At 43.4% G+C, this 27,657-nt stretch overlaps 1 protein-coding gene across 5 annotated transcripts in view; it reads right to left on the bottom strand.

Annotated features, from left to right (window-relative positions):
* TBC1D19 (TBC1 domain family member 19) overlaps positions 1–27,657 on the bottom strand; it is a 122,348-nt gene that overhangs the window by 40,621 nt on the left and 54,070 nt on the right. For 4 of the 5 annotated variants that reach the window (XM_014581119.3, XM_006138181.4, XM_075930615.1 and 1 more), the window contains 2 exons: positions 15,838–15,912; positions 4,974–5,036 (listed from right to left, as the gene is read on the bottom strand). In XM_014581119.3, the coding sequence (XP_014436605.1) occupies positions 4,974–5,036; positions 15,838–15,912 (138 nt within the window). The remainder of the gene's footprint in view (positions 1–4,973; positions 5,037–15,837; positions 15,913–27,657) is intronic. The other variant, XM_075930614.1, reaches the window with a different exon arrangement.

Here is a 27,657-nt window from a genome sequence, read left to right on the forward strand (position 1 = left end):
AGTTTATACTAAATATATGTTAATTGATGTGGGAAAAACTAATCAAGAAAGACTAATCAAATAATGTTCCCCAGTAGGAAAAAAAATCTAACATTAATCTGCAGCCCTCTCTTAGGAACACTGGTATCTGCAAGTTTTTAAATAAAGACTGAATCTCTTGCTAAAAGGTATGCTATAGCTCAAAAGTTATGGCTTAAATATGGAAATTGCTAGGTGAGGTACTTCAAGCCGTGTTCTACAGGGAGTCTCATTAGATCAGCGAAGGGCAAACAAGAATAGGGAGTGGGCTGCCCTCCATCTCAGTGGATCACAGCAGCTCACGACCCACTGGGGTTCCATCTGTTGCTCCTCCCCCCCCCCCGCATTTGTCCCCTTTCGCTAAGTGCTGGGATACAGGATCCCTGCACTTCCTACTCTCCCCCTCCCTCCCAGAACTTTTGGGGTACTGCAAACCCACTGATTTGCTTTCCGACCCTACTCCTTGCCCTCTCCCGGAGTGTGAACTGCTGCAAACCAACTGTACACAGCTGTTCCAGCTCTAGGAGGGAGGGAGAGGGGTGGGGATGGAGCACAAATCAATGGTTCTGCAGTGCCCTGAAAGTGCTGGAGGGAACAGGGAAGGGTAGGAATTGCAGGGCTCTGGTTTCCAAGTGTGCGAGAAGCACATGGGGAAGAGGAGGAAAAGACTAAGGTGCGCAGGCTGCAGATGGAGCTCCAGTGGTCCACATGAAGCCCATGGGTTGCAGGTTGCCCATCATAGTACTAGATGATCATGATGACCCCTTCTGACCTTAAAATCTATTAATTATAGGTCTCAAGAGAAATAAAGGCAAAGGAAACCATAACAACATGCTATTTTAAAGCACGCACGTAATTGACAAAATTAACAAGGTGTTTAATTTCGGACTGATAGTATTGGACTAATTTCAAAGGCCAAACAAGAGAAAAATAAGCATGAAGCACACAATAGCCAGTATAAAATTTCTCTATCAATAGAGTTGAATTATGTAATGTAGGAGAGTCTTATAAAGTCATACTAATGAAATACAGAAATCACACTAATTTAAGTAATTGAAAATTAGCAGTTTTATCTCACTGCCTCTATTATTTATGCCCAGTGTTTATTTATGACTAAGGGTCTACTAAATTTGTGGCTATGAAAATCATGTTACAGACTCTGGAATTTGGTCTTCCTCCTGAAATCTGGTCTCTGGCCACCCACTTCTGATGCCAAAACATAGTGATGACAGCATTGCCTTTAGAGCTGGGTGCCTGGCCAGCAGTCACAACAGCAGCACAGAAGTAATATACCACCTGACTTCTGTGCAGCAGCCGGTAGGGACGTTAAAAATTGTGCAATAGAGTAACCGTGTAACCACTGAAAATCTCAAGGGAGTCTCCTCAGAAGTGGGGCTGGCAGCTCCTAGGGAGGTGGCTTCATTGTGATAGCAAAGCCACTTCCCCACCCAGGAGCAGAGCCGGCAGCCCTTACCCACTCAGCTCCCTCGGAAAGCTGAGTGACTGACACCACTTATCCACTTACTGGCTAAACGGTTAGTTATATATACTCTAACATCCCTAACTCAGAACTGGGTGGGTGGCAAGCAGCAGCTGCTGGCCAGGTGCCCAGCTGTGCACATAGAGCAGGCAGCAGCTTCTTCTTAATTCTCTGCCAACAGCAGCAGAAAAATAAGGAAGGCAATAATGTGAGCCTCTTAACAGGCTTGCAACCTCTTTTTGCAATGGGAGTTCCCAGTTTGAGAAATATTGTGTAGAAATCACACATTTTTGATATGTTGATTATGGTATAAACAGCAAATGTCCATTTATGCTGTAATCAAATCTACAAAAAAAAGTATAATTTCTCCACAAATCGATAGATCCCTATTTATGTGTATCAATGGTACAATTCAATAATATTATTATTGTTATTTAATTTTTGTATTATTGTAAGCCCAAATGCTCCAGACGGGATCAAGGTCCCATTTTGGGTTCCATACAAACCATCAACCTTATCCCAAAGAGCTTGCAATCTAAGAAGCAATAACTAATTCTACCAAAAATATGAAATACCAGAAAACTGATTTCTATCTCCCTTCTAAAGTGTAATTTTCATTTTCAAATTCTCTTGCTTAACCAACATTTGCCACTTCAGTTGTCAGCAAACAATATGACACAGCAGAGTGGTTCTTAAACTATGGTCTGTGGAGCCCCTACAGAATGAAATAATTTGAGAACTAGTTGAAGCTGAACATCAGGCACGAAATAAAGGTTGTCTTTCTGAAAGGGGTGGGCCCTCAAATGGAAGGGGAGGGGCAAGGATACTTCCCCACCCATAGACCATGATTGGTCTAGGGACAGAGGAGCACACAAAGCCTCCCCCAACCATGCCAGAAGCGTATGGCACTTCTAAGTACTGCATGCTCCTCACAGGGTGGAGGAAACTTAGTGGCTGTGTCTAGACTGGCACTTGCCAGCTGTCTACACTGGCTGCTTGAATTTCCGGAAAAGCACTGACGATCTCATGTAAGATCGTCAGTGCTTTTCCGGAAATACTATGCTGCTCCTGTTTGGGCAAAAGTCTTTTCCCGAAAGACTTTTGCGCAAAAGGGCCAGTGTAAACAGCACAGTAGTGTTTTCCGCAAAAAAGCCCCGATCGCGAAAATGGCGATCGGGGCTTTTTTGCGGAAAACCACATCTAGATTGGCCACGTACGCTTTTCCGCAAAAAGTGCTTTTGCGGAAAAGCATCCTGCCAATCTAGACATGCTTTTCCGAAAATGCTTTTAACGGAAAACTTTTCCGCTAAAAGCATTTTCGGAAAATCATGCCAATGTAGACGTAGCCAGTGTGTTTCCCCCAGCCCCTGGGCCCTAATTGGCTTGGTGGCAGGGGTATGGCAAAGCCTCCGCCGGCTGGATCAACCCGCTTGGTGGGCCAGATCCAACCCATGAAGACCCTTTTGCCCACTCCTGCTTTAGGAGATAATCTTTTTACAAACTGTTTTGAAAAATGGAATAAATTAATAAATAGGTTGTATTTCAAGTCTTAGTGCGGCTAAAATTTAACACTTTTTAAACTCTTTGTTTCTTTGAATTCCTACAATCATAGTCATCTTTAGTACTCAATTAAGATTAAATATTGAAAGGAAACAAAAATAAAACTTTCACACATAGTTATGGACTCAGAAATAACTTCCAAAAGAAAAGTCCTCAGATATAGCATATATGTTTTCCACTCCTGAGGCCATAGTGTCCACACTACAGCCAAAAGTTGGCATAAGGTATGCAATTCCAGTCAAGCTTTGGTGCCATTCTCCGAAGGGAAGGTCAACAGGACAAACACTCCTGTCTTCTTCCCTTATTCCTCATGAGGATAGGAGTTAGGGTATTGATGGGGGCACCTTCGGTGTTCAATTTTAGTGGGTCTTTACTAAACCCACTAAAATCGAACTCCAGATCAACTGCCACAGCGGTGACATATGCATAACATATGCCTTCTAGCACTAACAGAGACAAACTTTGATTATTATTATTTTATTTTATTCTATTATTATTATTTTGTATTATTATTTTATTCTATTATTCTAAAAATGATTCTTTCTTCTTCATGACTATCAGGTAACTACTAACTGTAAAATATTTATTAAGTCAAAAGAAGAATTTTATTTCCACTCCCAACCTGAGATGATAAAACTGACAAGAAATTTACCTTCTGACTCCTAAGAGGAGAAAAATTTACAAATAAGCATTTGAAACCAAATAAATCTGGATTTTTGGGATGTCACTTTATGCAGTGTCCTTTCAGAGTATAAATCATATTTTAATTCTGATATATTTGTATTTGAAAACAAGAATTGTACTTAGAGAGGAAATATGCACATAAATTTAACTGGACACATAAATGCTTAAAGTTATGTAAATACAGATATGTTTGAATAAATATTTAATTATAAATGTATATATTTTCTACATATGGGAACAAGCAGCATTAAGAACAGATTCTTGATTAGTTTTTTCCTCCTATTATAAGCACAGACTTACAAAGGCACACTAACTTCAAAAAGGCACATACTTAGTTTGATGTAGCTATAAAAACCGAATTAAACATGCCCACACTAACAGCTGTGACTAATCAAGCTGAAAGTGCTGTGAAAATGGTAAGTTTGCTCCATGACATTTATGTTGACACTGCAATCAAATATATATTAGGAAATTCATGAATGTAATCTCCTTCCATTAAAACAAATTTAAAGGGAAGTAATGTAGGTAATTCCATATAAATTAGCTAGATTTCCATTTGCTAGAAAAAAAGTTTGAAATTATGAAAATGAAATCGCTGCATCCACACTATACTATAATTACTGTATTTTTTTATTTTTAAAATATATAACCACTTTGTGCCTTCGACAATAGGTCATTATCAAACAACGTTTTTATTTTTAAACTAAGATTTTGCCTATTATCCTCAAGACAGTTGATTTTCATGTGCCCTTCAACTCTATTTTTTGTTGGTTTACACTAATTTATGACTACTGGAACAGGCTGACTTTGCCCCTTTTTTGTTATTGTACTAAAAAACAAACACACAGAATCATTTCCAAGTTGAAAACCTCTAAATAAGTCTTTGACTCCTCCAATATGCTCCCATCCAAGAGTCTTGCTTAGCTTCTAGTCTAGTCTTGTTCAAATTCAGAAACATTCTATTTGAGATTACTAGTGACTTCAGAAAATCAAGGGCATTGACACAGGAGAGTGACTGACCCTCATCTTTTTATAGCATTAAGGTTATTTTATATAACCTATATCCAGAAAGTGATGTTATTTATTCATTGTATTGCAGTAGCATCTACGGCCCTCAGGGGCCCTATTAGGTGCAGTTCAAACATGTATTGGAACACATTCCTACCCCGAAGATGTTACAATCCAACACATGTATACTTTAGTCTTTTATAAAGAAGAGCTAGTTACTTACCTGATATAAATAATCCTCAAATACAAAATAGTAGTCATCATTGCTTGCTGTCAGCTTTACGTCCTACAATAAAAAGTTACAGCAGTTTGGAGCTGAAAAATAGCTTTTCCATTTGGGTGATGTCTGCAGAATTTGGGCCCAGCATAGTAATTCAGGAGTAATTGTTTCAGCATTAATGAATTTTCTTCTTACTTAGCAGCAGACGTCATACACAATAGGGATGTAACCAGTTAACCATTAACTAGTAAGCATCAACCTTTCCAGGTAATGCTTTGCCAGTAACTGGTTAGTCAGCAACCTGACCGGTCTGCTCCAGCACACCTGGATCCACTGCACCGCAGCACAGGCTAGGAGAGATGGGTGCTACCGCCCAAACCCCAATACAGCCCCCCACCTATGCTGCAGTGGGCCCAGCGCAGCAGGCCTGGCCTGAGCAGCCCCCTGCCCACTCCAGCCTAGCCTGGCCTATACCTGCAGAATCCCAATTAAGTGTCTAACTGGTTAAACAGGATTTTACATCCCTAATACATAGATTTCACATTAATCATTCCAAAACAAACAAAATGCACTTTCTTGTTTACAACTATATTCTGAACTGAAACTCAGAGACCAAAACCTCACTCCCTGGTGTTTCATCAGACCAGGCCCAAACAAAAAGCTCTAACTGAATAAGTACTATAGTATGGCTCTACTAAAGTAAGCATCCAATCTAGATGCTGGATCTAATAACAATGGTATGCCTAACCCCCCTAAGTAGGAGCCTAACATATTTCAACAATCAGAACCTGTCTGGACATGCTAGAGAGGCAACCACTGTGCTAGTTGTGTGTGCCTCTGAAAGAGGTGTGACATCCCTGTGCGGCCACTTGTGTCCAGACCCAGTTGTGTAGGTGCACCTTGCCTTTAATTTCCCAAATTGGATTGTCAATAAATTCATGGAGACTTATCTACCAAGCCCCAGACATACACACTCTGTAGCAGCTGCTGAGAGTTTGATTTATAAACAGAAAGTTCAGCAGAAACACAAGAAAGATTTTCACCCAGGCTTGATAGCAGGGGAGGCAAACTCCATCTGAATTTACCAGTCCCACCTTCGTCTAGCAATCCTGTTTCCAGGTCCTTTACCTGCAAGTCACTCTAGACCTTTATTCCTTCCATCTGCCAGGCTTTTGTTTTGAATGCAGCTCTTCTGGCAGCACTCAGCTTCTCACAGGCTGGATCTTCTGCAGCCATCTAGAAAGTCCCTCCTTAAGTTTCTTTTCCTGAGGTCTCTATTGCATTCCCTAGAAGCACCTCTCCCTTACAAGAATTCTAGGAGCTGATCTCCTCCAACTGAGTACTGGGTAGCTATTTGTCAGAACCAGGTGTTTGTTAGCTGATTAACTGCTAATCAGCTACCTAGTCATTTAGCTACTAACAAATGGCTGACATGGATTCATTGTCCTTTATGAAGTCCATCACAAGTCAGAAGGCCCTGAAATGCCTTAAAAAGGCACAGTCTCCCCAGGATAGTATCTTCACTTCTGCAGGAGGAACTAACACAACTATATTCCTGTTTTATACACTTCCTAACTTCCCTACAAAAAAAACCCCAACAAAATACACGACCCTTATAGTTGTCAGCATAAGAAACAAAAAGTTAGGAGCCTTTTGAAAAACTCATCCTATTAAGACAGTAAGGCAGAACTCTTCAGTATCAAATGTTTGTAGTTTAGATCTTTTTATAAGCATGAGAGCTTGGAAAAGAAACAAGCAATTAGCTGACTGATGTGAAATCCAGACACCACCTTTGAAAGGATTCTAGGTTGAGGTTTAAGGACAATTTTAGCTTTGCAAAAAGCACAGAATGGCCAGGTCACACACACAACTTACTCACACAAACCTTGTTGATGTAAATTGTAAAGGGTATTATAAAAGCTGCTTAGACAAATGAAAGGAAGAACAATCCATCCAAGATTTAAAAGTAGCGTTCATGAGCTGGGGAAAGACCAAATTAATTTCTTATGATGGATTTGTGGCTTTCACTAGTGGATACATATTAACTGAACTTTTCATACATACTTTATCTGTGTCACATGTAAAGACATATTTATCGTCTATGGATATATGACATGCTGGTATTGCTTTTAAGTACACTGAGAGACAGGTCTAGAAACTTCATATAAAGTAAATATTGATATACTAAATTGATGCCTGCATAGACTCTTCACACCTGTCAGGTCATTAATTTATACTACGTGAATTCCACACTTTCTGGTTCATTGCTTCATGGAATTAACTTTCTAAAGTGCAAGATATTTCTCAGAGTTCATTTAAGTCCTACAATCCTTGGCAGCTCGATGTAGAGAAAGAGGGCTTGGGAGATGAACCTCCACATCTTCTTAGGAAAACATCTTTTATTGTCATCACTGGCAAATATCACTAGGAAAACTGAATGGTATTCTTTTCAGAAAATTCTCCTGGAGCTGGGAAAACTAAATAGTACCCTCTTCAGAACATTCTCCTGGAGTATGCACCATAAAAATATTTTAAAAAACAATAAAAAAAAACCTTTCCTTTGGGAAAGACAACATTTTATAAGCCTACACAGGAGCTAGGAGGGTGCTTCACAGAATACGTACACAGGAATGCCTTAGATATGCCCAGCCTAGCCCACCAAAATAGCAACATGGCTATGGTGGAAGGGCAGTGGCTCATGCTAGTTTCTGGAATATGTACTCTGGAGGTCAGGAAGGATAGTTGCATCTAAAAACTAGGGAAGGGAGCACATTTTCAGTTCTAATTCAGAGTAAAGTATGAAAAACTAGGTGAGAAATCCCCTCTAAAGCAACTGACAAAACCATTAAAGTTGTAACAATACTACCCATGAGATAATTAAATTGCAAATCCTCAAAAGGTGAATAGAGTGCAGCATTATCAATATTCTCATCAGAAGAATCATTCTAAGCTCTGAATATAACTGTTGATAATCTATTCGAACTACTGACTCCTCTTCTTTAGGTAAAGCATCCAGCATTATAATGGGAAAGTGCTCTCTATAAGTAGTTACAAAAACTGAATCCAAGCATCTCAGATCCAATGTGTGAGCTTTTTCCAATCTCTAGTCTGAGCTGAGTGGCTATGGTGGTAAGACTGAAAAAGGTCTCTGTAATGCCGAGGCAATGGGCAACATGGTGCCACTTTGCACTGTGTGACTTCGCAATCCTGCCATTAACCCAACTATAGCAACATCTCACAAGATGATCAACCCAGATTATCTAGTTGGACAGTCAGATTGTTGGGACTGAAGACTCAGAGGAACATCAGTAACTCTAACGTGATCCAATTCTTCTTTGGACTGTGAATCTGATCTCAGATCTGTCAGTGAAATAACTGATGATGGCACCTAAGGAAGAACAACAGAGAGGAAGGGAACCTGCCAAACTTTTAGGTGAAAAGGAAGAGACCAGGGAACACAAAATAGATCCCTCTAACTCTTCCTCTCATTTGATGTAAGATGACTCTGGCTATGTCTAGACTGCATCCCTCTGCAGGCAGAGGGATGCAAATCAAGCACTTCGGAAGTGCAAATGAGCCCGGGATTTAAGTATCCCGGGCTACATTTGCATACTCATGCTCTGGTGCTGTGCCGATCACGCGCCCTTTCGAAAGTGAAAGTAAAGTGTAGCCCCGGCTCTGTTGACAGCAGGGAGCTTTTTCAGCAGAGCCTCCTCATTTTTTGAGGAGTACAGGATCTGCCGAAAAAGCTCCCCACTGGCAGCAGAGCCGTGGATACACTTTACTTTCACTTTTGAAAGGGCACGTGATCGGCACAGCGCCCGAGCATGAGCATGCAAATGAAGCCTGGGATATTTAAATCCTGGGCTCATTTGCACTTCCGTAGTGCTTGATTTGCATCCCTCTACCCGCAGAGGGATGCAATCTAGATGTACCCATAGAAGCTTTCCTCTTCTCTCCCATAAGAAATTAATCATTCTGATCTGCTGAACACTCCAACTGCAGATCTACTTGCACCAGAACCACAACCCCTACCATAGGATCCAAGTGTACTGTCAACAACAGTTTAGAGGTTTTTTTCATATCCAATGCAACCCTCTGCACCGAGGATGGATCCTTTGGGAGTGGTTTTTATCTTTACAGATTTTTTTTCCTCTTTGGCTTCAGAACAGTTAGGTTCTGATCTTGCTCAGGGAATTCTGAGGAATCCCACAACGCTAAAGTTAGACTAGAGTAAGGTACTTAGTTAGAGAAGAATTTGGGATCGCAGCATTTGGAAAGTTTCACAACTGACCGCTCCTGCAGTTGCAAGGAAATGAGGCAGCAGGGAGAACCATCCCTGCTTTCGTAGCCTTACCCTCAGAACTGTAGCCTATAGGGCTAACCTGCTTGCTTGCCTATAGATAGATATAAACATTTATTATTTCCTTATGGTTTTGATTATATGTTTATTATAGTAAGTTTCAGTAGGTTTATATTGGGAGTTTGGCTGTATCGCAAGGCACTTACAGGCCACATCCTGTATGTTGAGATAAGGCAAAGCTAGCACACACATGACTGGAACCTTACACCCTGATAGCAAAGGCAATGTGGGTATATTCAGGTCCTTTCACCTAGATAAAATAATCTTCAATGGCATAGGGATTTCCCAAGAATCCCCTCAAACATAGCAGGTACCTTATTACTTAAAAAAGCCCGAAATAACCAGTTAAGACCAGACCGAATAACATGGTAGGACATAAGAACATAAGAATAGGAATGCCGGGTCAGATAAAAGGTCCATCCAGCTCAGTACCCTGTCTGCTGACAGTGGCCAATACCAGGTGTCCCAGAGGGAATGAATCAAACAGCTAATGCTCAAGCGATCTCTCTCCTGCCATCCATCTCCACCCTCTGACAAAAAGGCTAGTGACACCATTCCTTACCCATAATGGCTGACAGCCATTAATGGACTTAACCTCCATGAATTTATCTAGTTCTCATTTAAACCCTGTTATAGTCCTACCCTTCACAACCTCCTCAGGCAAAGAGTTCCACAGATTGACTATGCGCTGTGTGAAGAACTTCCTTTCATTTGTTTTAACCCTGTTGCCCATTAGTTTCATTTGGTGGCCCCTAGTTCTTATATTATGGGAACATGTAAGTAACTTTTCCTTATTCACTTTCTCCACACCACTCATGATTTTATATACCGCTATCATATCCCCCCTTAGTCTCCTCTTTTCTAAGCGGAAAAGTCCCAGTCTCTTTAATCTCTCCTCATATGGCACGCATTCCAAACCCCTAATCATATTAATCGCCTTTCTCTGAACCTTTTCTAATGCCAGTATATCTTTCTTGAGATGAGGAGACCACATCTGTACACAGTATTCAAGATGTGGGCATGCCATGGATTTATACAAGAGCAATAAGATATTCTCCATCTTATTCTCTATCACTTTTTTAATGATCTGAACATCCTGTTTGCTTTTTTGACTGCCGCTGCACACTGTGTGGATGTCTTTAGAGAACTATCCACTATGCCTCAAAGATCTCTTTCCTGATTAGTTGTAGCTAAATTAGCCCCCATCATATTATATGTATAGTTTTCCAATTTTACTTTACATTTATCCACATTAAATTTCATTTGCCATTTTGTTGCCCAATTACTTAGTTTTGTGAGACTTTTTGAAGTTCTTCACAGTCTTCTTTGGTCTTAACTACCTTGAGCAGTTTAGTATCGTCTGTAAACTTTGCCACCTCATTGTTTACCCCTTTCTCCAGATAATTTATGAATAAGTTGAACAGCATTGGTCCTAGAACTGACCCTTGGGGAACACCACTAGTTACCCCTCTCCATTCTGAAAATTTACCATTTATTCCTACCCTTTGTTTCCTATCTTTTAACCAGTTCTCAGTCCATGAAAGGATCTTCCCTCTTATCCCATGACAACTTAATTTACGTAAGGGCCTTTGGTGAGGAACCTTGTCAAAGGCTTTCTGGAAATCTAAGAACACTATATCTACTGGATCCCCCTTGTCCACATGTTTTTTGACCACTTCAAAGAACTCTAATAGATCAGTAAGACATGATTTCCCTTTACAGAAACCATGTTGACTTTTGCCCAATAAATTATGTTCTTCTATGTTTCTGACAATTTTATTCTTTACTATTGTTTCAACTAATTTGCTCGGTACTGACGTTAGACTTACCGGTCTGTAATTGCCAGGATCGCCTCTAGAGCCCTTTTTAAATATTGGTGTAACATTAGCTATCTTCCAGTCATTGGGTACAGAAGTTGATTTAAAGGATAGGTTACAAACCATAGTTCTGCAGTTAATAGTTAATAGAACCATAGTTAATAGTTCTGCAGTTTCACATTTGAGTTCTTTCAGATCTCTTGGGTGAATGCCATCTGGTCCCGGTGACTTGTTACTGTTAAGTTTATCAATTAATTCCAAAACCTCCTTTAATGACACTTCAATCTGTGACAAGTCCTTAGATTTGTCACCTACAAAGGACGGGTCAGGTTGGGAATCTCCCTAACATACTCAGCCATGAAGACTGAAGAAAAGAATTAATTTAGTTTCTCCGCAATGACTTTATCATCTTTAAGTGCTCCTTTTGTATCCCGATCATCCAGGGGCCCTACTGCTTGTTTAGCAGGCTTCCTGCTTCTGATGTACTTAAACATTTTATTACCTTTTGGCTACGTCTACACTGGCATGATTTTCCGGAAATGCTTTTAATGGAAAAGTTTTCTGTTAAAAGCATTTTCGGAAAAGCGCGTCTAGATTAGCAGGACGCTTGTCTGCAAAAACACTTTTTGCGGAAAAGCGTCCGTGGCCAATCTAGACGCGATTTTCCGCAAAAAAAGCCCTGATGGCCATTTTTATGATTGGGGCTTCTTTGCGGAAAACAAATCTCTGCTGTCTACACTGGCCCTTTTGCGCAAAAGTTTTTCGGAAAAAGACTTCTGTCCGAACGGGAGCAGCATAATATTTCTGCAAAAGCACTGACAATCTTACATGAGATGGTCAGTGCTTTTGCAGAAATTCAAGAGGCCAGTGTAGACAGCTGGCAAGTTTTTCCGCAAAAGCAGATGATTTTGCGGAAAAACTTGCCAGTCTAGACACAGCTTTTGAGTTTTTGGCTACCTGTTCTTCAAACTCCTTTTTGGCTTCTCTTATTACATTTTTACACTTACCGTATATACTCGAGTATAAGTCGACCCGAATATAAGCCGAGGCACCTAATTTTACAACAAAAAACTGGGGAAAAGTATTGACTCGAGTATAAGCCTAGGGTAGGAAATGAGGCAGCTACTGGTAAATGTAAAAAATGAAGATAGATACCAATAAAATTACATGAATATTTATTTCAAAGAAAAACAATAACCTAGCTCTCTAAGGGGAAAAGGGGGTCAACAAAAACAATATGGTTCTGCAGGCACAGCCACAGCTCAGCCCCCGCAGCCCCCACGTTCCGGCCCCCTCGCCTGCCAACGAGCCCCCTCTAAACGAGCCAGCGGGGGGCGGGGGGCTGTGAGAGACCAGAGCCGGGCATCGATGGGCCAATGAGCCAGCGGGGGGGGGGCTGTGCGAGACCCGGGCCAGGCGTCGATGGGCCAATGAGCCAGCGGGGGGGGGGGGGGGTGCTGTGCGAGACCCGGGCCAGGCGTCGATGGGCCAATGAGCCAGCGGGGGGGGAGGGCGGATCCAGGCTCCCAGCCCGCCCGCCCTCGGTTCGGGACCCACCGGAGCCTCCCGGGCAGTGGCGCTGGCCCTGGGCGCAGCAGAGCTCCCGCCGCCTGGCGGTGCCACAGGCCGGTTACCGCTGCTCCCTGGGCCCGGCAGCTGCATTGAAGCGCACCTGGCATGGGGCCTCCCTGTAGCCGGGAGGCCGGGGCCGCTGCTGCCGCCGGGGGGTTTGCGGTTGTTCCCGGCGCCCTGGGCCGTCTGCTGCTGCTGCTGCTTGAGGGACATGGCGAAGGGGCCGGGGCCTGCTGCACTCGCTCGCTGTGCAGGAGCCGCCGCCTTGGCCGGTTGCTCCCAAACAGTGTGAGCCGAGCCGAGCCGGGCCGGGTAGGGGAGGGAGGGGGAGCGCGCGGGCAGCGGGGCGCGGAGGGATCCGGCAGGGGGAGGGGAGGGGCGCTGCGTACCTGCCCGCCCAGCCCTGCCCGCTGCCTGACAGCGCCCCGCCGGGGGGCCGCGCCCTGCCCCGCGGCCCCGGCAGCCCACCCAGGAGCGCTCGGGGGCCCGGCTCTGCTCCGTTCCGCGGCCGGGAGCGCCTCCGCGGCCGGACTCTTTACGGGAAGTCAGAAGGGTCTGAGCGGGGAAGCGGTAGGTGAAGGGGCGGCCAGGGAGCGAGGGGACAGGGGGGCTGAGAGGGTCAGGAGGGCAGGGGCCGGAAGGGCCAGGAGGGCAGGGGCAGGGGCTGGGGGGCCGGAGCTCCCGGCTCACGCATCTAGACCCGGCCAGCGGCAGAGACGCGCTGAGTCCGCCCGCGAGCAGGAGGCTGACTCGAGTATAAGCCGAGGGGGGCATTTTTCAGCACAAAAACTGTGCTGAAAAACTCGGCTTATACTCGAGTATATACGGTAATTTGGCAGTGTTTATGCTCCTTTCTATTTACCTCACTAGGATTTGACTTCCACTTTTTAAAAGATGTCTTTTTATCTCTCACTGTTTCTTTTACATGGTTGTTAAGCCACGATGGCTCTTTTTTAGTTCTTCTATGTTTTTTAATTTGGGGTATACATTTAAGTTGGACCTCTATTATGGTGTCTTTGAAAAGCTTGCAGGGATTTTACTTTAGTCACTGTACCTTTTAATTTCTGTTTAACTAACCTCCTCATTTTTGCATAGTTCCTCTTTTTTGAAATTAAATGCCACAGTGCTGGGCTGTGAAGTGTTCTTCCCACCACAGGAATATTAAATGTTATTATATAATGGTGACTATTTCCAAGCAGTCCTGTTATAGTTACCTTTTGGACCAGATCCTGCACGCCACTCAGGACTAAATCAAGAATTGCCTCTCCCCTTGTGGGTTCCTGTACCAGCTGCTCCAAGAAGCAGTCGTTTAAGGTATCAAGAAATTTTGTGTCTACATCTTGTCCTGAGGTGACATGTACCCAGTCAATATGGGGATAGTTGAAATCCCCCACTATTTTTGAGTTCTTTATTTTGATAGCCTCTCTAATCTTCCTTAGCATTTCATAGTCACTATTACTATCCTGGTCAGGTGGTCGATAATAGATCCATACTATTATATTCTTATTAGAGCAGGGAATTACTATCCATAGCGATTCTATGGAACATGTTGATTCATTTAAGATTTTTACTTCATTTGATTCTAAATTTTCTTTCACATACAGTGCCACTCCCACACCCACACGACCTGTTCTGTCCTTCTGATATATTTTGTACCCCGGAACGACTGTGTCCCATTGATTGTCCTCACTCCACCAGGTTTTTGTGATGCCTATTGTATCAGTATCCTCCTTTAATACAAGGCATTCTCATTCACGCATCTTATTTTTTGACTTCTAGTATTTTTGTGTAAGTGCTTTAAAAACTTGTTACTGTTTATTTGTCTGCCCTTTTCTGATGTGTCAGATTCTTTTTTATGTGAATGTTTTTCATCTGATCTGGCCCATACTTTATCCTCTTCCATTCTTTCCTCTTGACTAAAATCTAGAGAATCTCTATCAATAGACTCTCCTCTAAGAGACGTCTCTGTCCAATCCATGTGCTCCTCTGCACCAATCGGCTTTCCTTCATCTCTTAGTTTAAAAAACTGCTCTGCGATCTTTTTAATGTTAAGTGCCTATCCCAAAAGTTTCCCCAGTTCCTTATAAAGCTAAACCCTTCCTCCCCTTACCATTGTCTCATCCATGCATTGAGACTCTGAAGCTCTGCCTGCCTACCTGGCCCTGCGTATGGAACTGGAAACATTTCTGAGAATGCCATCATAGAGGTCCTGGATTTCAGTCTCTTTCCTAGCAGCCTAAATTTGGCCTCCAGGACATCTCTGCTACCCTTCTCTATGTCATTGGTACAAATATGACAGATAACCACAAAAGGCCCATGGTAACAAATTGACATATAATAATAAGTTGAAATTAATGATATACTGACCTATAGGAAAAAAAGACACTTCACCATTAGTGAGGTGAGGAAATACAAATAAGAACAGGAAACATCCCTTCCTGAACATGCATCAGACCTAACAAAGTCAGTGTAACACATGATAAAAGTGGCATCCCAGTCCAGGGGTGGGAAGATGATGTACTCTTTGAGTGGTGCCATAAGGAAAGCCACTGGTGATGATGGGGAGGGCAAAAGTGATGAGGAAAGTGATGGCTAACAACTGTTGTTGTTCTAGAAGAAATGGCGTGAGTATATGGTATGGAAATACAGATGTACATTCCCTATCTTACAAAACTGTGGTGTCTGTGACTGTGCTACATGTATTAATAAACTATATTTGTTAATATACAAGAGTTCCTATTGTGCAAGTGTTGTAACTGTGTACATCAGAGTTCCCAACCATAGACTAATTAAATACTGGGCCTGAACCTGGGACAAAGGACCTGTCAATCTTAAAGGTTGTAACTGGAAATTCATAGGTAATCTTAGACTAGGCAACAGAACATTCAGGAACACTGAGGAGAGGTAAGAGGGGGATGTGAAAACTCCAAAGGACACTGCTATGAGAAGTTTTCGCCATCCAGTCTGGAGCAGCCAGCACATCCCCTGAATGGGAACATATAAAGGACACCCAAAGAAGAATAAGCTTTATTCCCAAGTTCCATACATTTGTGTTTTCTTTATACAAAGTTACTGCTTTGAGCAGTAAATACTCACTATTTTATGAATTACTCACTTTGTAAATCAGGCTGTCCACTAAAAGATCATGCTGAATCACATTGGATTTAAGCTGTTCGTAGTACAAAATGTCCTAGAATGAAATAAATATTATTAGTCATTCTTCAGTCTTAGATAAAGCCACTATTTATATTTATATTAGCTGCACAGGAATAATAAAAGCCCTAAATAACATTAGCAGTTTGATTTCTTATAATGTGTTGGCAGAAGAGATTCTTTCAAGTGATGGACTTGAAGAGTGAATGGATAGTGGCCTTACTGGTAAGTTTGGGGAAAGCATTTGCAAGGGGTAATAAGCAAGAAAATAAGAATGTTATGAGAGATGGTGGTGGTTCTTTTATAAGTAATAATATGGGAGTTGGGAGAATACTATGCTCAATTAAATCAAGTCCATAAACAGAGTGGCCAATTAGAATTAATAAATTCTGAAGCCAGCAAAAACACCATACCCATTTCATATTAACTGAAAATAGTTAAAGGGGAAAATATATTTTCATTTGTCTATATTTTCATTTCTATTTTCATTCAGTGTGGCGGCCATTTTTATTTTAATGAAGCCGGGGATATTTAAATCCCGCCTTCATTGACTATGTCGGGTAGTCTAATTTACATGCCTCTGATGACAGAGACATGTAGTCTAGACATACACAAAATGTTCAAGATTAAGAGTCTAATTGTGCTTTTAAAAAAAATCTTTGTACACAAGTTTTAATTTTCGTGCTTAAAGACACTATTTTGTAATAGATGGTATGTCTACACTACAGTGTTATTTCGAAATAACAAGTCTACACACAAAATGCATTTCGAAATAGCATTTTACTATTTCGAAATAGCACGTCCACACTGATAGGACATGGAATCGCATTTAAGGCCGGACGAAACTGGTTCTGGCAGGACATCAGGTCAGGAGTTACTTGTGTGGCTGCTGCCTGAGGCTATCAGAGACCTGTGCTTAAAGGGACCACCCCAGACAGCCGGTTCTAAGACTTTCCTGCTTGCTTGCCTATCTCGCTGAGGGACAGCAAAGCATTTTTTTCTCTGCATGCTCTGGTCGCCCTCACTCAGGACACCAGAGCACTCTGCAGCACGGAGCCTGGACACTCTGGTGCTTCTCCTGGACGTGTTGCTGAGAGCCTGGCAGCACATTCTGCAGTCAATAACCGTCTCCCTAGTGTGCCCCACTTGGGGCTTGTGCCTCATTCCTCCCTCACAACCTTCCACTTACCCCTTCCTAATCCCCCTTCCTGCTGTACAATAAAAGACACGTGTTCATTACAACAAAGCCTCTTTATTGAACAAAACTGGGGTGGGGAGAAAATGAAACTGAGGTGAGATTGGGGAAAGAAGGTGAGAGAAGGAAGGGGGAAACCTGGGAGGAGGGAACTGGCAGGGGGAGGCAAGGGGAGAAGAAGCTCAGGGCTCTGGGTTGGGGGTCTCGCTAGCCCAACTATCTCCCAGCACTGCGGGAGGTGTGGGGAGGAAGAAGCAGGAGGGGGAGGAGGAGAAGGAATGGTAGCTGGGGAGGTAGCAGGGGCTGGAGCAGCAAGAGGCAGCAAGCTCTGCCCCAGGGTCGATGACCACCTGGGGGGGACAGACCGTCCTGACCCCAAGAATGCAGTCCATATTATCAAAATAGAGGTGGGGGTCTGGGTCTGCCCCTAGTTGGGAGCTGCCTCCTGTGGCCCTGGCATACGCCTGACGCAGCTGCTTTATTTTCATGCAAACTTGCACCTGGGTTAGCATGTGGCCTTTGGTGGCCAAACTGGCAGCCATCCGCCCGTATATAGTTGCATTCCTCCGTTTAGTGAGGAGATCATGGACGTTGGTATTGGACTAGGCAGGAAACCACCTTTTTCGGCCCCTGGCAGGCTCCTGGGAGCTGGCAGACTGCTCCTGGGGAGCGGTGGAGGGTTAACTGGGACTGGCTGAGGCCACTGGGTCAGGTACAGCAACTTCTGGCTCTGGGCTGGCAAGCTTGGAGCTGTCACAGGCACTGTGGCCAGAGCCTTTAAGGGCTCCAGGGAGGGGGAGAGGGAGAGGAGTTTTCTTGGTTGTGCCCAGAGTGGCCACTAGGGCACCCTGGGAAGGGCTGGAGTCCCCCTATTTCAAAACAAGCATCTACACAGAGCTTATTTTGAAATAGCAATTTTGAAATTGGTGCTATTCCTTGTGGAATGAGGTTTACCCATTTCAAAATAAGCCCTTTGCTATTTCAATTTAAGTTAGCAAAACCGCTATTTCTATGTAGACACTGGTAAAGTTATTTTGAAATAACAGCTGTTACTGCCAAATAACTTTGCTGTGTAGACATACCCAGACTGTTATCAAATTAAGGAACACTATAATATTAAAAATCACTGTCTCATTTTTTTTGTTACTGCCATTACAAACAATTTATTGTAAAACATAAGGATTTAAGAAAAATATCCCTTTCTTTTCAGTTTATTTTGTACATTTTAAAGCAGGTTGTCTCTCTCATTCTTTCCTCTTGACAGGCTATATCAATGGACCATCTTCTTCTGGCCTGATGCAGACTGCCTCAATTTCCCTTAAATGAACATCTCAATTTCCAAACACTTTTTTTGTTCAGTAATGCGCCTTCTCACAGCATCTAATTTATAAACAAAAGATGAAAAGCAAAACTCAATCCTGGGGCTTCTCTCCTCTCCATGAGTCTGCTTTTTGCAGCTGTTCCTTGCTTTGTCAGGCTATTTTCAGCACTATCTGGTTTCTCTATACAATTCTACCCCTACTTTGAGTCTGGTTTGGTCAAAACCAGTTCAGATAAAATCCTCCTAAGGTTTTTTTCTGTCTATAGTCTTACTACCAAAATCCAGGTATTCCTTCTGGATCCCTACTCCCAATTGCCTTCATATTATGCTCTGGCTTCCATGAGCATCTCCCCTTTTCTGCAGCTTCCTGCTACTCTTTATAATGTAATCACCTGACTTCTGCTCAGCTGTGCTTACTTAGTAATTAGCATTGACTGGCCCCAGAACTCTAGCCAACCTGTTATAGTTCCCAGTCTTACAAGCACTTATGTGTGCACTAAGGACAAAAATAGTCCTGTTTAAATAAGTGGGACTGTGGCGGGCCCCTCTCGCCTGTCATCTTACACCCAAGGCCCTCTGGCCCGAGTCTGTAACACAGTTAAGGTTGGCCCTTTAAGACAAGGCCAAGGCCCTCCGGCCTGAGTCCAAAACACAGTTTAAAGCTGGCCCTTTAAGGCAAGGCCAAGGCCCTCTGACCTGAGTCCAAAACGTGGTTCAGGGTTGTAGCGGGGACGCACCCTAGGTTGGGGGACCTGGGCCCACCCTACTCCACCGGGTCCTGGCCCAGGGCCCTGTGAGCGACCAGGCAGCAGGTCACTCCCTCGGCGGGGCAATTCGGCCGAAACGCGCCGGGGTTCTCTGGGCGGGAGAGGCAGCTCCCGCTCCTGCCCTGGGCCACTTCCTACCTGGCTCCCTGGGGTTCCTTCCCCTGCACTTGCCCCGTTTGTTGTGAGCTCCAGGGCGGCATCTCCTCGGCGGGTAGTCCCTGGGTCGCACCAACTCGCCTCCGCATCCCCTCCAGCCTCTCCCGGAGTCCCTGGCAACAGCTGTGCAGGAACCCTCTTCACTGGTCCTTCTCCTCCGGCTGTCTCCCCTGACTGAGTCCTTCCCCAGGCTTTTATAGTGGAGCTACAGCCCAGGCATGCTTGGTAGGGCTGCGGGGGAGGGGCCTCTGCAGCCAGGTAACCCTGGCTGGGCCCTGCAGGTTCAGTGCGGGGCTGCCTCGCCCCGTCACAGGGACCATCCATAGCCTCAAGATAAACCTATAAATACTTGTTCTCAGGACTTAGACTTTTTGCTGGTCAGTCGGTTTCTCTTGTCTGTGAGGGTCTATGACAGTGTTCTGTGATATTTTCTATTCTTGGGAGGGTTGAATTTTCTTATGTGAACCACCAATATTGAGGTAGTGTGTTGACATACAATACAAATACAAACCAAACATACAGTGTGGCTACGTCTACACTGGCCCCTTTTCCGAAAGGGGCATGCTAATTTTCAACTTCAGAATAGGGAAATCCGCGGGGGATTTAAATATCCCCCACGGGATTTAAATAAAGATGTCCGCCGCTTTTTTCCGGCTTGGACAATCTTCCCCTGCGGCCTCTGGTGTGGGGAAGTGAAGAGCGTGGGGATTCTTAAAGGCACGGTGCTTTTTTTTTTTGCTCAGCACATCTCCTGGGTTTTTTTGGCCTTGTTCAGGATTTTTGGTGAAAGCATCTGGCAAGCCTATATGGGTGGAAGAGGGGGACAGAGTTTGGGTATGTTATGTGGGGGGCCAGGGTGAGAGGGCAAAGAGTTGGGGCAGGAAAGGGCTGGAGTGCCAGAAGCAGGCTGTGGCCAAGAGCCTTACTTGCCAGCTATCAAACTAGCCTGCCTGCCTGCCAAGCTTAAAATGTTTCCAGCCAGCCTGCCTGGCTATGTACTCTGTGAATAACTGAGCCAAGATGAGGGGGCATGACTCTTCTTAGCTGCCTGTTATTCTAACAAGCAGCTCCCATTGGCTGGTTTCTGCTCCTAAAACTTCCCCCTTCCCTTCCAGTTTTAACACAGAAATGGAATCCTGCAGCTGCATTTCCGCCCGGCGCATGGGGCTGTGGGAGAGCCTGCCTGGGGCTCCCCACTGCCTTTGTGGGCCAGATCTGGTGGCTTGGTGGGCCATATTTTGCCCAGGCCTAGACTAGACAGTTTGCAGTGAAAAGGAATTAGGGGAGAAGAATCAGAAGCAACAAAACTGCAATAATCCTGCAAGGTCATTGTCGTGGTCACACAGAGAGCTGGACCTCTATTCCCTTTTTCTGTTTCCAACTGCACTGCTCAAATGTCAGGTCTTATGCCATTACCTTTACTCAGTTCTCCCTCTCTTAGACTGGGCTGTTAGCTACGGTAGCCTGTGTATTATCAGTGCCTGCCCAGCAGGTCCACTGAGTTTGGCACCTGTGGTTCTTCCCTTTGCAAGTTTGCCAACAGTGGTACATACATTGCTTGTGTTAATAGTAGAACAAAGTAGGGATGTTAGCATGTAAGTGAACAGTCGTCAAATTTTAGTGGTTACATGACTATTTGATAGTCTCCAAAGGCGGGGCCAGTGAGCTCCTGGCCCCACTCCCGGGGAGTTCCCTGCTACCCCATGCTTTTGCCTCTCTATCAGCTCCCTGAACACTCTGGCTCCCACCTGCCATCCCGCCACAAACAGAAGCTGATCCTGTCTCCCCTTCCCGCTCCATGCTGTTGTCTCTAACAGAAGCAGCAGCACAGGGGGAGAGGTAGACAGAGCTTGTGCTCGGGGGGAACCGGCTTGCACAGGTGCCTCTACGGAGCCAGCATGCGGGGAGAGATAGCTTAAAAGCCAACTCCCCATGCGTATCAACTCCTGCCTACTCCCCCATCCCACACTGCAGCTTCTGAGAGGTACTAGCACAGGCGGGTAGGCAGCTCTGTGTTAAGTGATACATGAGCGGAGCGGTGATAGAAATGTAGCCGTGTTAGTCTGGTGTAGCAGAAACAAAAAACAGGACTATGTAGCTTCATAGCCAGCTTCCTGTTTATACCAACTCCTGCCTGGCCCCCCTCACCAGGGATGTAAGCGACTAGTGACTCAACTAGTTGCTTCTGCCCCCCTTGCTGCCTCTATCAGAGAGAAGCAGTGGAGGAGGGGGGCAGGGAGGAAGAGCAGAAACCGGTTTAAAACGTGTTCCCCCAGGACCATCTCCATCGGGGGGGGGGGGGGGGAAGGGGGCAACAGGGAACTGGAGGGGCTCTTCCTACATTTCAAAGGTGGAACCATCATTCTTGACTAATCTATGTAAATTCCATCAATTAGTCGATTAGCTGATTAATCTAAATTTAACATTCCTATCCCTCACCCTCCTTTCTGCTGCCTCTCAGGTGGGTGGCAGCTGTAGGGGATCCAGTGCTCATGGGGAGCCAGCTTAAAAGCCAGTTCCTCATGGACACCCGATCCCATAGAGCTACCTCCAAGCTTTGCTACCAGAGGCAGCAAAGGGAGAGGGGGAAGTGCATGTAATTGACAGGTTTAAACAATAAGCCCAGACTTATCATGCAGTCATCTACAACCGACATCTCTAAAACAATGCACAAGAGAAAATGGATTTTGAAACAACAGCCTACAAGAGCATCTAAGTTCCCCTGAATAACCATTTGACCAGCCTTCTGAGAGACAGTCCTTTTTATACAGCCAGAGCTCCTTTGTTCTTGTCAGTTCCCACATTCTGGCCTTGCTTATCAAACCTAATTTTATAAGATGGCTGAAGACAGGAGTAGAATCTTCAAAGTTAACACCTTTGGATTTTGTTTAGTAATAATCCTTCAGTGTTTAACAAGGAGTTGCTTACCTTGAGCTATTTTTTCACTGCTGTTTGTTTTTATTACAAACCTCCCATTAAACTAAATCAAAATATTTATACCCTAAACATCCCAATAACCAGCTCACATACAATATTAATTAATTATTACAGAGCAGCTTTATTTCTGTTGCAATCATTATACTTGATCAGGCAGGATCAATGTAGATGGACAGTGTTTGTTTCTTGATGGGCCAACAAGACCGTCATCTCATATACACACAGGTTCAGAATTATGCACACTTCATGAGTGGTTTCTTGGTCTATGTGAATGAGTGTATGTAGCCAGACAGACTAACCCCCATATCATCCATCTTATTTGCCTTCCTGAAGCATAAAGGACAGAGAAGGAGCAATAAAATCAGCATAGTCTATGCTGGCTCATCTGATCCTGAGAAGCTGAAACATAGATATGAGGAGAGATCAGGATATGCGAGACTGCCACCGGTTGGCACCTATGTTGATTCGAACACACACACAGTCCCTGGAAGAGGAATTTCCCACTGAGAAAAGAATCCCCAGTAATTCCAATTTAGTTATCTCTCTTACAAGTGTAAATTAAGTTCACAACTCCCTTGTAAGAACTGGTCTCACAGCAGACAGACCAGCCCCATTTGGCATGACAGATAAGAAAGAGAAATACGTGACCCCATGAGTATAAAAGATGGGCCCAGCACACACTCACTTGGAGTGTCATTCTACCCTCTACCTGCTGGTCGGGTTAGGTGTTTGACCTCCCGAGGTTCTATGGGGACGCCCACCTCGTATTTTCGTCTTTCCTAGGAATTGAGGGACCGGCCCTGGCCTGACATGCTGGAGTCGAGAGGCACAGAAGGGGGTAAAAATTGTACCTGGATGTGGTCCTCTGTCTTAAGTGTACACATAGAAAGAGTAAACTGTTACTTGGTACCATTATTTCTATTTTTCTATCTTTATCTTCTTTGTAAGCATTTTTAAGATCTATATTTTGCTAGTAGTTAAGAAATAGAACAATAGCCATTGCAACCATATGATTTATAAGCTTCCTCAATAAACCTGTAACTGTTTAAGCTTTAACCTGACTCCTTCAGTTGCTGTAATAGAACCAAGCACAATTTAAAAGAACTTCAGCCGGTCTTAAGGGACAGATATAGGGAGCCCTGACCGTCGGCTGACAGTGTACTTTTACTGTATTCAACAAGCATACATTATTATTCATTATTTTATTTCATGGTACTCAAACATGCTTCTCAGAAAACAATAAAAGACAGGTCCCTGTCACAAAGAGTTTAAATTATAGATTACTTCAAGGCAAAGCATTTCTGTTACGAAACTCTGGAGTATTTTTCTCAGGCAGGTGAAAAGGAAAATTATAACAATGGTAAACTATCTGAAGGATGGTTACAGAAAGGTAGCCATGTTAGTATAAAAAGAGGTTCAGCAGCCCACCCCATTTGAGCTCCAATCATCTATACCTGCTGGCAGGTATTGATTGTCTCCCGAGGTCTGTGGGACGCCCAACCTCGCCCTACTTCTTCCCGAGGGATTGAGAGAAAGACGCTGGCCACGCCAAGTCTGGAACGCAGGGGTGAGAATATATACCTGCTAGGTGTCTATTTTGCATGCATTTAATAAGAGCTCAGAGAACCAAAAGGGTTTCATGGTACCTGTAAGTGACTTATTAGTGTAATTTCTGTCCTGTCCTTTGTAGTGTCTGTGTTATCTGTAACACAGCAGTAGCATTTAACAACTAAGTTTACCCTGTAACAATAAAATAGTAACTGTTTAAGCTTTAACCTGACTCCTTCAGTTGCTGTAACAGAACCAAGCACAATTTAAAAGAACTTCAGCCGGTCATTAGGGACAGATATAGGGAGAGCTTGGGTGTTTGGATTTGTGTCACACCCAGGTGGCAAAATCCACTGGGGCACCTTTCAGTCTTTCCCCAAGGCTGCCCGCTGCGAAGGAATTACGAATTCTAGCAGCTGAAATCTAAGGTGTAATAAGCTCTTCCTATAAACTCGGGGCGTCTGAGAGCCTGTTGCCTGCCCTCTGCGACGGGACCCCGGTCCTAGCAGTAAAGTCACAGACGTTAAACTATTTTTCGGGGCGCCCTCCAGCCTCCTAGGCTGCCCACTGCAACGAGACTTTGTGTCTCAGCAGTTGAAGACTTGGGTGTAACACACACGCACACACTGCCCTGACCGTCGGCTGACAGTCACAAAATCATAATCCAGCACGTGAGAAACTAAGGAAATAGAGATTATTAAGGGCTGTATTTAAAATAAATGTGTTGTACAGATGTGAGTTAGATTTTTTTTGTGCGGGGGGGAGGGGAGGAAGAGAGCTGCAACTCAGTTTTCTTTCGTATCAAAGAAAAAGCTGCAAGAAAGCGGTCCTAAGGGATACAGAATGCCAATGAATCATTTCTGAGACAGCACACTGAAACGCAACAATCACTTCTTCTGTACAAAGTACATCTCTTAACTCCTCAGAAAAAAATTAGGCAGGAACATAGTATTAAGTATAGTCTTCATAAACAAGTTTATAATGAAATCTAGGTGAAATTTCAAGTGAAATTTTAGAGGCAATTTTAGAACCAAAACACTGCTTATATGTAACGTATCACAAAAGACAGATGCCATATTTGGTAGAGTAAAATTAATGACTTGACATTCAGATATGATGACAACTAGCAACATTCTGTAGGTGGTCATTGTAACTATTTCTGTGTAACATATAAATAAGGAAAAAGAATAGGATGAACAATGTGATACTCTTAATAGTTTGTTCTCTTAAATTGTATATGAAATTGAATAATTTGTAATATATAAATATTATAGTCCCTGTATATAGACCTTCAAGGAACACTGTCAGCTTTTTCCATTTTATAATTAAGATGATCATGAACTACATATATTTATCTACAAAGAACAGCCAGACATTTAAACAAAATGAAATCCAATCAAAAGCAGTTTAAGAGCTGGCCACAGATTGTTTACTGAACAAGAATTAGATAATTTAGAACATATAAATAGTCCAGTTGTAAAATATACAGAGGTAATATCCAATTAGGAAAAAAGAGAGGTAAAAAAACCAAACACTGGTATTGTATTTAAATATCGACTCTGATAAAGGTCATCCTTTGCTACAATGTATTCAGAGCACATTTTCAACTTCTATTAAACGCAAGCTTTCTTCTGAACACAATCACACTCTACAGCAGGGCTACCCAACCTTGAAAAACCCCGGGGGCCACAATGATACACATGCAAATATATAAGCAAATAGCCTTTTCACACTAACAGGCATGAATATAAAGATTAAAGCAAGGCTACAAAACATGCAGGCCCCATTTAAGTCAGTTTTGCTGGTATTAATAAAATGCAATATTTACCCAATTTCCACCCATATGACAGCACTTTTAATGAGCAATGACAATCCAGGAATTTAACTACTAAAACACATATCAACAGACGACCATTATATTGACTCGGCATTGTGGAGCATGTTTCCAGTAGAGGCTATATCCACGGGCTATGTGTTCAGCCCTGCATAAAACCAAACTGCTCGCAGGCCGCATGTTAAGTAGTCCTGCTCTAGGGCCACAAGTGGCTCCAGCTCACAAGTTAGACACTATTTATTGAGTTCTTATAATGATTTTATATTTAGTTTTAGCCAACTAGCATGGGGTTTTTTTACATTTGTTTAGGATCTTTATTACTTTTTTAGCTACAGATTTATAATATTTTAATACAAATAACTGAACCAGTTTTAAAATTATTTTTTTATTTAACTTCATTGTCAAAACAATTTTACATCAGGGACTACAGTCCCTTTGCTGTAGTCTTATTATTTCATTCACGTACACATAAGGTGACAAGATGGTGCAAAGAAACAGTTTACTAAAAAGGATAGATATTCATTCTTTATGTGAGGAAAAAAGGAGCTTCTTAATGTATACCCCAATTTAACAGATATCATGAATTTGATAGAACTATTGAGTGTTTTGAGTTTTAAGCTTTATTTATGGCATTAAGTTGCATCATGATCAGAATGTTAATTGTTTACTTTTTAATTAAAATATGAATTAGCTTTCTATCTCTGGATTTGAAAAGCAGCTTGTATTATTAACTAGAAGGCTTATCCAGAATTGCCTGGGTCCTTCAGAGCTGGGAGCTGGTGGTGCGAGAGGTACAGGAGTCAGAGAAGGGCCTTGGGGATGTGGGGAGGGTAGGGCAGGAGGCTGAGGATGTGGGGGATGCAGGAGTCAAGGTGGGGGGTTAAGGAGATGCTCAGGGCAGAAGGCGGGGAATGTGGGAGATGTGAGAGTGAGGGTTGGAAGGTGAGGAGGGGCTCAGAGTAGAGGGTCCCACCTAGGAGGGGCCTTTTCTCTCCTCCCAGCCCTCCCCAACCCTATATGGGCCTCTTCTCTCCTCTATCAGCTCCCCCCCTGCCCAGCAGGGGACTTTTCTCCTTCCCCATCCCCTCTCCCACATGGCAGGGACCTTTTCTTCCTCCCCTTTCAGTGCTGCAGCCAAGGGAAAGATTAGAGAAGGATAAGAGTTTGGAACAGGCAAGATGGCAAGCCCCAGCCCCAGCTAGCTACTCCTGTGGTAGTGCATCTGCCCCCAGCGGTCACTCTGTATGGTATAGCTCTCCCCTGTGCTTACTGCCGCCAGTGGCCACTATGAGTATCACGTCCCTCCTCCTTGTTCCCTCCCTTTCCATGGTATGGAAAAAGGTCTCACACCAGGAACTTCCCATTTTCCTGACAACAGGAAAAAAGCAAACTCTGTTCTTGCTTTAAGTTAGGATAGGAGGAAGCTGCATACCAGATTAGGTGGCTCTAGCTCTTGCCATTTAGAAAGAATTCTTGAACAAACAGACTTGCAGACACATAGAAGGAGAGTGAGGGTATGTCTACACTACAAAGTTAGTTCGAACTGCTTCCGGCCATCCTTAACCCCGGTTCAGGGTCCACTTAATGTGGACATGCTAGTTTGAATTAGCAAAACGCTAATTCGAACTAGTATTTTAGTCTGGATCCGTTAGTTCAAATTAGCTTAGTTCGAATTAACTAATTCGAACTAAGTTAGTTCGAATTAACGTTGTAGTGTAGACATACCCTCATAGAAATTTAGCTGTGTTAGTCTGGTGTAGCTGAAACAAAATACAGGACTATGTAGCACTTTAAACGATTAACAAGGTGGTTTATTAGATGATGAGCTTTCGTGGGCCAGACCCACTTCCTCAGATCAAATAGTGGAAGAAAATAGTCACGACCATATATACCAAAGGATACAATTTAAAAAAATGAACACATATGAAAAGGACAAATCAAATTTCAGAACCTAACCAAGTGAGTTATAAGATCAAGAATACATATTCCTGCGCATCCAGAAATATAATTTATGCTATCATGTG

Source organism: Pelodiscus sinensis, chromosome 5 (genome assembly GCF_049634645.1).
Source record: "Pelodiscus sinensis isolate JC-2024 chromosome 5, ASM4963464v1, whole genome shotgun sequence".
NCBI classification, from domain to species: domain Eukaryota; kingdom Metazoa; phylum Chordata; order Testudines; family Trionychidae; genus Pelodiscus; species Pelodiscus sinensis.